At 41.8% G+C, this 12,226-nt stretch overlaps 1 protein-coding gene across 14 annotated transcripts in view; it reads right to left on the bottom strand.

Moving 5' to 3' along the window:
* Window positions 1–12,226, bottom strand: part of svila (supervillin a) — a 79,985-nt gene that overhangs the window by 51,612 nt on the left and 16,147 nt on the right. For all 14 annotated transcript variants that reach the window (XR_003867792.1, XM_029699622.1, XM_029699614.1 and 11 more), the window contains exons 2-3: window positions 9,318–9,381; window positions 4,015–4,106 (exon numbers count right to left, since the gene is read on the bottom strand). Coding sequence is in view for 11 of the 14 variants with exons in the window: in XM_029699529.1 (XP_029555389.1) it covers window positions 4,015–4,106; window positions 9,318–9,381 (156 nt within the window). In the remaining 3 variants the exon portion in view is untranslated. The remainder of the gene's footprint in view (window positions 1–4,014; window positions 4,107–9,317; window positions 9,382–12,226) is intronic.

Genomic DNA, 12,226 nt, shown 5'->3' with positions numbered 1-12,226 from the left:
AAGCAAATTTTCCAACAATTGTTTACAGACAGATTATTTCACTTATAATTCACTATCACAATTCCAGTGGGTCAGAAGTTTACATACACTAAGTTGACTGTGCCTTTAAACAGCTTGGAAAATTCCAGAAAATTATGTCATGGCTTTAGAAGCTTCTGATAGGCTAATTGACATCATTTGAGTCAATTGGAGGTGTACCTGTCGATGTATTTCAAGGCCTACCTTCAAACTCAGTGCCTCTTTGCTTGACATCATGGGAAATCATCATGGGAAATCAAAAGAAATCAGCCAAGACCTCAGAAAACAAATTGTAGACCTCCACAAGTCTGGTTCATCCTTGGGAGCAATTTCCAAACGCGTGAAGGTACCACGTTCATCTGTACAAACAATAGCACGCAAGTATAAACACCATGGGACCACGCAGCCGTCATACCGCTCAGGAAGGAGACGCGTTCTGTCTCCTAGAGATGAACGTACTTTGGTGCGAAAAGTGCAAATCAATCCCAGAACAGCAAAGGACCTTGTGAAGAGGAAAAAGCCACTGCGCCAAAACTGCCTTAAAAAAGCCAGACTACGGTTTGCAACTGCACATGGGGACAAAGATTGTACTTTTTGGAGAAATGTCCTCTGGTCTGATAAAACAAAAATAGAACTGTTTAGCCTTAATGACCATCGTTATGTTTAAAGGAAAAAAGTGGAGGCTTCAAGCCGAAGAACACCATCCCAACCGTGAAGCACAGGGGTGGCATCATCATGCTGTGGGGGTGCTTTGCTGCAGGAGGGACTGGTGCTCTTCACAAAATAGATGGCATCATGTGAAAGGAAAATTAGGTGGATAAATTGAAGCAACATCTCAAGACATCAGTCAGGAAGTTGCAGCTTGGTCACAAATGGGTCTTCCAAATGAACAATGACCCCAAGCATACTTCAAGTTGTGGCAAAATGGCTTAAGGACAACAAAGTCAAGGTATTGGTGTGGCCATCAAAGCCCTGACCTGAATCCTATAGAACATTTGTGGGCAGAACTGAAAAAGCGTGTGCGAGCAAGGAGGCCTACAAACCTGACTCAGTTACACCAGCTCTGTCAGGAGGAATGGGCCAAAATTCAAGGCTACCCAAAAGGTTTGACCCAAGTTAAACAATTTAAAGGTAATGCTACCAAATACTAATTGAGTGTACGTAAACTTCTGATCCACTGGGAATGTGACGAAATAAATAAATGCTGAAATAAATCACTCTACTATTATTCTGACATTTCACATTCTTAAAATAAAGTGGTGATCTTAACTGACCTAAGACAGGGAATTTTTACTTGAATTAAATGTCAGGAATTGTGAAAAACTGAGTTTAAATGAATTTGGCTAAGGTGTATGTAAACTTCAGACTTCAACTGTACATACATACATGCATACATACATACAGAATCTTCCCTGTGTCAAGACATTTTTGCCGAACAAGCTCTATTTTGGTGGCCTCTGGTACATTCTAATGCTATGATTTGAGCCGAAATGCACAGCGAAATTATTGAATACTTTATGGAGATGTCTTTACAATTTAAATGACTGAAAATGTATGAATTCAGTGTATTGTTAGTCGTTTTGGATATTGTCCAGGCCTAGATCAGGACTATCAGAACATCAAACCTGTCTTCTCTTGAGATTAAAGTATTTTACTGCAAGATATTCATTGCCACAATGTTTGTTCTTCAAATTATATTTGATTAAAACAGAGAAATTAAGTAAATAGCCATAATTACCTCCATTTTATATTCATTCAAGGTTACATTTTAAATCAAACAAATTGTATGATGGGCACTTTTTGTAATTACAAAAAGGATCTCTACAAAAAACAAACAACGGATATCATTCATTCTAGCGGGAGAGGGCTCGACTTACTTTTTTCTGACTAGTGAATTGAAAAGTAGCCTAGTTAATTTAAGTAGAAAAAGTAGCCGGCTGAAAATGAGACTAATCGGCTGTTTAGGTGACAGCCGGCACTAGTGGAAAAACACTGTCTTTCATGTGATTGATCTTAAAATAATGACCGCGTCTAGTGCCTACATAGAGGCACCGGAGATATCCCTCAGAACACACCCAGACCCATAGGAACAGGCCACAGTCAGGTAACGGCCTATTGGATTGGATCAGATTCCCCCTTTAAGGCTCACACACGTCGCACCGAATGTGGATCTAAAGTTTGTCAGCCGACCACCCGTTGTAGACATCTGACTGCCAACATTTTCACTCAATTCTACATGTAAAATCGGTGCGCACCCGTTTCGCAAAGGACAGATATCGGTAAGCATATCGGAATCGGCCCAATGTCTAGTTTAACGCCGATGTGCAAAACCGATGTCAAAGCTGACGTGCATACCTATATAACGTTGGTAGATGACACCACGAAAAATACAGCACTGCACAGAACAAAATGTAGAAAAATACTAAGCGCACACTTCCGACAACTAAACAAGTTCAAGTCGAGCAGTCATTTAAAAGAGTAAGAACATTTCATTGAGACAACTCAAAAAGGCGAAATCCATTAAATGGCAGAATAATGGAATTCATTGCCCTCCACAACCAACCGTTCTCTGTCGTGGATGATGTTGGCTTTCGCCGACTGGTCGAGCACCTCAAACTCAAGTACACACTACCAAGTAGGCACTATTTTTCATATGTTGCCCTACCGGAGTTACACAGTATTGTTAAAACGCATATCCCTGAGCTACTTACTATGGGCGTCACTGCTATTAGCTCTACGAATGACATTTGGACCAGCGATGTCAGCCCCATGAGCATGCTGAGTCTGACAGCACAGTGGGTCAGCAAGGATTTCGAACTGAGGAAACCGTAATGCATGTTCAAGAATGTGCTGGTTCTCATACCACTGCTGCCATTTCAATGGCATTTGAGAACATGTTTAAAACATGAACACTCCTAGCTCCATTCGAACAACTGACTGGAGAAATAAGCTCAACTGTGTCTGCAGCAGATGTGATACCCTCTGTCATGGCATTGAAACGCCTGCTCAACAAAACTGCCCACACATACTGTGGGGTTAAAACTTGTAAAAGTACTCTACAAGAGGCTGTGAAGATGCGAATCGGTGGCCTTCTCTCTGAGCCTCTTTACTGTGTTGCCACCATGCTCGATGCTAGGCACAAGGACCACCTCTTCAATGCAGACAAGAAACAGGGTTTTACATGAAATGTTACAGACACAGCTGGACAAGATGGAAATGGACACAGTGACAGTGCGCACCGAGGAAGAGAGGCCACAGACAGACAGAGCTGAAACTTCACTGGTTGACATGTATGATGAAATCCTGGTTGAGAATGAAACGACTGAACAAACAACAAAACAGCACAGCAAGTAAGTGAAAGAAATAGATTTTGATTATGTTTTACTGGTAATGGAGACATATGTAAACGCCAACAAAATAACTTTTTGGTCAGTGTGTGTGTTATCACTATTTAACTGTACTAGAATGCTTAAAAGGCCGCTAAAATTTTAAATAACGGTTATCGGTATCGGTTTTTCTGGCAGGGAAAATATTGGATATTGGCCAAAAATGTAATAATCGGTGCATCCCTACTTTTACCAGAGGGTTACTGCTCCTGTCAAGAGTCTTCAAACTCCAGTTCCCCCATTTGAACCACACACACACACACACACACACACACACACACACACACACACCCCAGGACTACACACACACTATCACCTCCTAGCCCACACACACACACGCTGTACCCATAAAACCACACAATATTATCTCTAACTGAACCTTATCAAGGCAACAAGTGCCATCAAACAAACCTTCCAACCAAGTCGCACAATAGAAACCACTTCCCTCGGCCCCATAACCCTGGGAAAGTCTCTGTCAGAGAATGTATCCCAATGGCTCCGGATCAAAAGTACCGCACTATGAAAGAGAATATGGTGCCATTTTGGATGCAGACTTTGTCAGATAGTCATGTGTTTCATGCAGCACAGCACGCTGAAACCACCGAGTCACCTTTGGGGAGGTTTGCCAAGAGTTTGACATCTATATCCTTGGTGTTCTTGGCTGGGTCGTCCTTCCCTTCGAACGAAAACTCTTTCTGGAAGCTGCAGAGGGGGCAGAAATAAAAACTGAATAACTCAGAACAGGTCAGAACAGGTTACGTTTCAGTAAGGAGAAATTAACAATCTGATTATACTCTGGTGGCATCCCAAGAGACTGAAAAACAGCTCCTATCTCAAGGCCATCAGACTGGTAAACAGCCATCACTAACAGAGGCTGCATTGGCCACTTGAATAAATTCATCACTAGTCACTTTAATATTGCCACTAATAATATTTCCATATCTTGCATTACTCATTGCATCTTGCCTATGCTGCTCTGTTATTGCTCATCCATATATTTATATGGAAACTACCGTTAAAAAATTTGGGGTCACTTACAAATGTCCTTGTTTTTGAAAGAAAAGCACATTTTTGGTCTATTAAAATAATATCAAATTGATCAGAAATACAGTGTAGACATTGTTAATGTTGTAAATTACTTGTAGCTGGAAACAGCAGATTTTTTTAACAGAATATCTACATAGGCGTACAGAAGCTCATCATCAGCAACCATCACTCCTGTGTTCCAATGTCACGTTGTGTTAGCTAATCCAAGTTTAGCATTTTAAAAGGCTAATTGATCATAAGAAAACATTTTGCAATTATGTTAGCACAGCTGAAAACGTGTGCAAATTAAAGAAGCAATAAAACTGGCCTTTTTTTTAGACTAGTTGAGTATCTGGAGCATCAGCATTTGTGGGTTCGATTGCAGGCTCAAAATGGCCAGAAACAAAGAACTTTCTTCTGAAACTCGTCAGCCTATGCTTGTTCTGAGAAATGAAGGCTATTCCATCAAGAAATTGCCAAGAAACTGAAGATCTCGTACAATGCTGTGTACTACGCCCTTTACAGAACAGCGCAAACTAGCTCTAACCAGAAGAAAAAGAGGAGTGGGAGGCCCCGGTGCACAACTGAGCAAGAGGACAAGTACATTAGAGTGTCTCGTTTGAGAAACAGACACCTCACAAGTCCTCAACTGGCAGCTTCATTAAATAGTACCCGCTAAACACCAGTCTCAACGTCAACAGTGAAGAGGTGACTCCGGGATGCTGCCTTTCTAGGTAGTTGCACAGAAAAAGCCATATCTCAGACTGGCCAATAAAAAGAAAATATTAAGATGGGCAAAAAGAACAGACACTGGGCAGAGGAACATCCCGGAGTCGCCTCTTTACTGTTGACATTGAGACTGGTGTTTGCGGGTACTATTTAATGAAGCTGCCAGTTGAGGACTTGTGAGGCATCCGTTTCTCAAACTAGACACTAATGTACTTGTCCTCTTGCTCAGTTGTGCACCGGGGCCTCCAACTTCTGTTTCCAGCTACAATAGTCATTTACAACATTAACAATGTTTACACTGTATTTCTGATCAATTTGATGTCATTTTAAATGGACAAAATAAAATGTTATTTTCTTTAAAAAACAAGGACATTTCTCAGTGACCCCAAACATTTGAACGGTAGTGTATATATTCTTATTTGTTGTGGAATTGTTAGATATTGCTGCACTGTCAGAACTAGAAGCACAAGCATTTTGCTACACTTACGATAACATCTGCTAACCATGTGTATGTGACCAATAAAATTTGATTTGAAATGGCACCCTATATATTGCACTACCCAAAAGTGTTGATATTACTGGTGCACTATATAGGGAATAGTGTGCCATTTGGGATGCATGCTCTGAAAAGGAATGGACTAAAGGGGAATCATTGACTGGGTTAGAAAAAGGCGTTCTGGATTCTCAGTAGGGCTGGGAATTGCCAGGAACCTCACGATACTTCGGTGCAGATATGATAGGTATAGCGATTCTCTCTATTCTATATGTATTGCGATTTCATTTTGATGTTCCAAACATAATTGCTCAATATAGCTAGGTTTTCATCCAATTGGAGACAGATTCATGCGAATATTCAAGTCTACATAGAAAAGAATATGCACATTTTCCCACCAGAGGTGTGTTGCCATCAAACTGACTATTTAGCTGTTAAAATGCTGTGCATGACGTAGTGCACATTAGAGCACTTTGACGATTTGCTTTTTTAAATTTGGTACATGAAAGCTTAAGTTTGTGTTGCCATTGCATTTTCAACTCTAAGGATGGTTTTGTCACAAAAACTGTTGTGATAAATAGCCAACAGTTTGCTGATAACGTGGCCAGGGTAGGTTATATGATGAGATATGGAAAAAGCAAGCTTTATTATTATTTATTTTTATAATTGGCAGCCAAGCACCGATCATCATGTCACCAGCGTCATTCAAATGATGACCTAGCCTCGATATTTATTATTTACTTGTATGAAGCTCATCACCGTGTACTTAACCACCATAAAAGTTATGAAGTTCATAACTTATTCCATCTGCCTACAAACTATTCATGCTCCTCCAATTCGTGGTAGTAGGCTACAACGTCATTGTATGAATCGAAGTTCACTGTGACATGGTTTTCTATCAATATTTGTGCATTAAATAGTTTCCAATGCAATTTGTCGCATGATGTATTTCACAGACCAAAAAACAGTAATCTTGTTTGGTGCATTTTGTTTCTTCAACATTGGGAAGTTTTACCGACAAATTTCCTTTCCATAAGGACTATCGTGACTTTTTTTATGCATCAGGTCATTCATCCGCATTAAATGGTTGGATGGAAACCTGATTAATACGTCTGCTGCAGAGACGAGAGAGCATTAGAAAAAGAGTTCTGGTCATTAAATGGAAATAAAAGACTGAGAAATAGCTATAGGTCTAGGATGAAAAATACCGGAAGTTTGACGCAGGTGCAGGCGACTAGCGCTGCCTAGCAAAAAAAGTCAAACTAACTATAATAAGATTTCCGATATGCAACTAGCGATTTCCCCCCCATTCACTAATTCTCTGAGGTTATAAGAGGATCCAAATGTAAAAATGTTTACCATCTTTGGAAGTGAGATTGTTTTGAAACATGTTTAAGAATCTAAATAGCCGACCAGTGAATCCTGGTCCAATACTATCAACTAAAATGAGCAATTCATTAACAAAACTTTCTGCATTTATTTTCATTATTATACTGAACAAAAATACACGCAACATGTTGGTCCCATGTTTCATGAGCCGAAATAAAATCACAGAAATGTTCCATATGCACAAAAATCTTATTTCTCTCAAATATTGTGCACAACTTTGTTTACATCCCTGTTAGTGAGCATTTCTCCTTTGCCAAGATACTTCATCCACCTGACAGGTGTGGCATATCAAGAAGCTGATTAAATAGCATTATCATTACACAGGTGCACCTTGTGCTGGGGACAATAAAAGCCCCTCTAAAATGTGCAGTTTTGTCACACAACGCCACAGATATCTCAAGTTGAGGGAGAGTGCAATTGGCATGCTGACTACAGGAATGTTCACTAGAGCTGTTGCCAGATAATCTAATGTTAATTTCTCTACCATAAGTTGCCTCCTACGTCATTTTAGAGAATTTGACAGTACGTCCAAACGGCCTAACAACGTGTAATCACGCCAGCCCAGGACCTCCACATCCAGCTTGTTCACCTGTGGGATCGTCAGACCAGCCACACGGAGAGCTGATGAAACTGTGGGTTTGCACAACCGAAGAATTTCTGCACAAACTGTCAGAAACCATCTCAGGGAAGCTCATCTGTGTGCTCATCATCCTCACCAGGGTCTTGACCTGACTGCAGTGGGAAAATGCTCACCTTCGATCGCCACTGGCAAGCTGGAGAAGTATGGGGTCGTGTGGGCGAGTGGTTTGCTGATGTCAGCGTTGTGAACAGAGTGCTCCATGGTGGCGGTGGGGTTATGGTATGGGCAGGCATAAGCTACGGACAACAAACACCATTACATTTTATCATCTATGGCAATATAATGCACATAGATACTGTTACGAGATCCCGAGGCCCATTGTCGTGCAATTTGTCTGCCGACATCACCTCATCTTTCAGCATGATAATGCACGGCCCCATGTCGCAATTTCTGGAAGCTGAAATTGTCCCAGTTTTTTCCATGGCCTGTGTGATCCCCAGACAGCGTGTTCCAGTTTCCGCCAATATCCAGCAACTTCGCACAGCCATTGAAGAGGAGTGGGACAACATTCCACGGGCCACATTCAATAGCCTGGAGATGTGCCATGCTGCATGAGGCAAATGTTGGTCACACCAGACACTGACTGGTTATCTGATCCACACACACTGTCATTTTTTTGTGTTAAAGGTATCTGTGACCAACAGATGCATAGCTGTATTCCCAGTCATGTGAAATCCATAGATTAGGGCCTAATGAACTTAATTCAATTGACTGAATTCCTTATATGTAACTCAGTAAAATGTATATTTGTGTTCAGTGTTGAATAAATCACATCAAGGTCGTAGAATCTGTTGGTCTATTCACAGACTCAAATCTACAATATGCCACACTAAGAGCTGTTAGCAAAGCATTACATTGGGAAAAGAACATTCTTGAAAAATATCCTGAGGGCTGTTTGTAATGGAGTGGGTTGGACATCTTCACCACAAACCAGTTCTGGTATGAAATATACCACTAGAGTATCTGAGGGAAGGGGCCGTTGGGAACTAGCTTATTACAGGGCTAAGAACACACGACACACCCATTCTTAAGTAATTCATCATTTGAGTAAATTATGACAAATATACCTTATTTGGGGGTAGCCTACAATTGATCATTCCTTAACTATGAATTCAAATGGACAATAAATCACCTTCATACATAGATTGAGTAGACATATAGAACTGTAAATGTACTGTAGTCTCATACTGTACTCATACTATAAACGTATACTGTACTCATACTGTAAACGTATAAACACTACACATACTGTACTCATACTGTAAATGTATAGAACTATAAACATATACTGTACTCATACTGTAAACGTATAGAACTGGATGGATACTGGATGCATATATGCAGAGCTGTGGAGTCATGAATGTTGGAGGGTGGAGTACTTGACACCAGGCCAAAACGTTGACACAACGCAATCACACTAATGCTGCGGTGGCGTTCAGACTAGTGACCTTATCCTTCACTTTCTCACTTCGTTTGGACACTGTCCCAACAGGCCTGCTGCAGTATAAAAACACACACACAGGGCAGCATAGTGGTATACACAGGCTGAAGAGACTAACAGAAATGCAATGGTACCATACACAGAACAGATACAGTACACAAATACTGATGTTATCTGTGAACAAAAAAATCTTACCCGAGAGCCGTCTTCTGTAGAAGTCTTGCGTTTCCAAGTTTGACGGGGGTCTCACTCCCAAGTCCTGCAGAAGGAGAGAAAACACAATTTAGACTACTAGACCATACCAAGAGATCTTCATCAGTTGCGTGAGAGAAGAGTTGACAGGCAATTTTGAATGACCAAACTAAATCGCACAGTTTTTAAATGAACAAAAACACAGTGGAAGGCAGAGTGTATGAGAGGCTCCTAAAAGGTCATCCAACATCTGAGGATGACTCGGCATGAAGCACATTAATCAAGTAGACTTTACGCACCACTGGGGATATAAATTAAGAAAGTGAATAAATTGGAAAACAAAAACCTTTATTGAATCATGTTGAACAATGTAACGGAGTGTGTCTCAAATGGCCCTCTATAGTGCACTACTTGGTGGCATTTGGAGGGAAGAATGGTGTTTATTTGAAGAAACCAGGTGACAGTTCAGACAGTGGTCTCACAGGACACACACACACACACTGTAAATTGCACTATGGATCCATCTGAAGTGGCTTGTCGCTATGGAGGTCACAGCTCAAGGCAATAGAGGATTGATTGCGTTTCATTGAGACGGATGCAGGCTTTAAAGTCTGATCACACGTCAAGGTCGTCTGTGTGCATGTAGTGTGTGTTTAGTGTGTCTCTGCGCAAGTGCGCACGTGTGTGGCAGCGCCAGTGAGACCTACCAATTCTACCCAGTAGAAGCCTCTCTCGGAGTGCAGAATACAGAGGAGCCAAAAATGAAAAACATGGTGACTAACCCTCACACACAGGTGACCGATGAGCCTTTACCAACTTGTCATCACAACACATTATGCTCAGCTACCAGCGATGCAAAGACCGTTGTCAAGCTTTGCCCTAATAAAACACACAACCCTCAGAGCTCCTATGATGACAGCAGCAGCCTTGAATATGTCCAACACAATCTTAAGCATAGAAAAACTAAAACAGTGGAAACTGTTTCATGTCAATGTTACGGTAGCATGGCCATCAAGACCGGTCTTGAATTTTCTTTGACATAAAAACAGTGACCGTTAATTCCCATCTCCAGTCTATTAGCAGACTGATTATAAAATGGGTAGCTATGTGAAGTAAACAGCACACCATCCTCAGGAAAAACCAACCCTTATCACTACAAAGTAGAAGCCTAATATAAGTGGGTGCTGGATGTTACCGTGCCCTTTTAAAGAATGCTCAATGCTTTGTAGCGTTCTAGACCTCAGTGTGGTTGGTTATAGAGCAGCAGGGTCCTGTTCACTAGGTTCAACGCTGTGGAACGTTGCCGATAGAAAACGGCACGAATAGACCTGACATGGTTCATTAACATGTCAGAGAGACATGTTTGTTTAACATAGCTGGATCTGAACGCTCCTACAACACTGTGCCCTGGGTCATATTCACTGGGTGAATCTGGAGGGGAAAGAAAGGCACGGGTTTAGAGGTGCTGGCTAGCGGTGTAGAACAAGGAGAGCCTCACACTCCTGTAGCTCAGACGCAATCATTGAATAACCTAATAACCAACGTTTCGACAGACAAGCAGTCTTCATCAGGGTATATCAACGTTATTAGGTTATTCAATTATTGCATCTGAGCGCCAAGAGTGTGCAGCTCTCCTTTTCTTCTTCATATTCACTGGGTACCAAATGGATGACAACTGACTGAAACACTACCTGAACAATAACAAATACTTGTTTTGTTTCCATTGCACAAGGTTTTGCTTTATTGTGCCCTAATGAACATGACCCTACTGACCGCGGACTAGGGCTGGACTGACTGACTCACTCACTCTGTGGGACAGAGAGAGAACACATGTGTTTCCACTTTGCCTGCCAGCCCCCCACCCCTAACCACCCGCCATTCCAGATCTGTTAGTCCATATTAAGGATATTTGGATGATGTTTAAAATCCCCCCGCTTTGGGAAAACATCATTTGAGAAGGGAGGAGAAAGAAGAGTCCCTACGCCTAGATGTGTTTTGGTACGAGACTAGTATTATTTCAGCTGGGTAGTATCCGGTAAACACATACTAGCTCAGGCCTTAGCCACCCTCCTTATATCGTAGCCTACAGGTCATCTTACCAGCTGATAAAGTGACAGGGATAGAGTGATCAGAGAAGGAAAACATTTTATGTAGGTACACCTCCACTCATCTTGTCTATCAATGTAGGCAAGAGAATTAAAATGGACTAATATAGATATTTGTCCTTACTGCCTACCAGTTAAACACCAGAAACCAGGCTGTGCTGAATAGCCAACTCCTGCGGTCATTGACAAAGCTTGATAACGACCATAGGAATGGGCAAGGCGGCACAAACAGATCGGGGATTAGCCTTTTTAACCCAGTATCCCTGTAGCGCAAAACAACACGTAGCTGTTGAGGGCATAGTGCTAAAGGTGCTGGATGAGTGAACACGTTGAGCCCTACAGGGGGAATGGAGGACCATCAGATCAGAAGCAGCCCTATGCAATAAAGCAGAGGAACCCTTACAGAAAGAAAGGAGGGTGCTTCCTGCATTACACGTTCCACACACAGGCATAAAACCACTACAATGATCACAGATGTCCCAAACCCTTGTGTTAAAAGGTGAAACATTCTTCACACCGTCACACGTGTAGACTGAGCTATTAAAAGCATGTGTCAAACACAAGGCCCGCGGGGCCGAATCCGTGACACATTTCTATCCGTCCCGCACAATGATTTGGGTTCATCAAGTCATTCTTGGCCCGCTTCCATACCACCCACGATGCACTGCACTACAAGTCACAGTAAGCACTGCCAACATTGCCACACACACCCCTCCTCCCAGACCCATCCAGTGCGCTGTATCATGTCATCACTAATGGCATCTTCTACCGGACCGAAGGTTTTAACGTGTTGTAAGCGAAACATCC

Source organism: Salmo trutta, chromosome 2 (assembly GCF_901001165.1).
Source record: "Salmo trutta chromosome 2, fSalTru1.1, whole genome shotgun sequence".
NCBI lineage: Eukaryota > Metazoa > Chordata > Actinopteri > Salmoniformes > Salmonidae > Salmo > Salmo trutta.
This window is presented reverse-complemented; position numbering and strand designations above follow the sequence as displayed.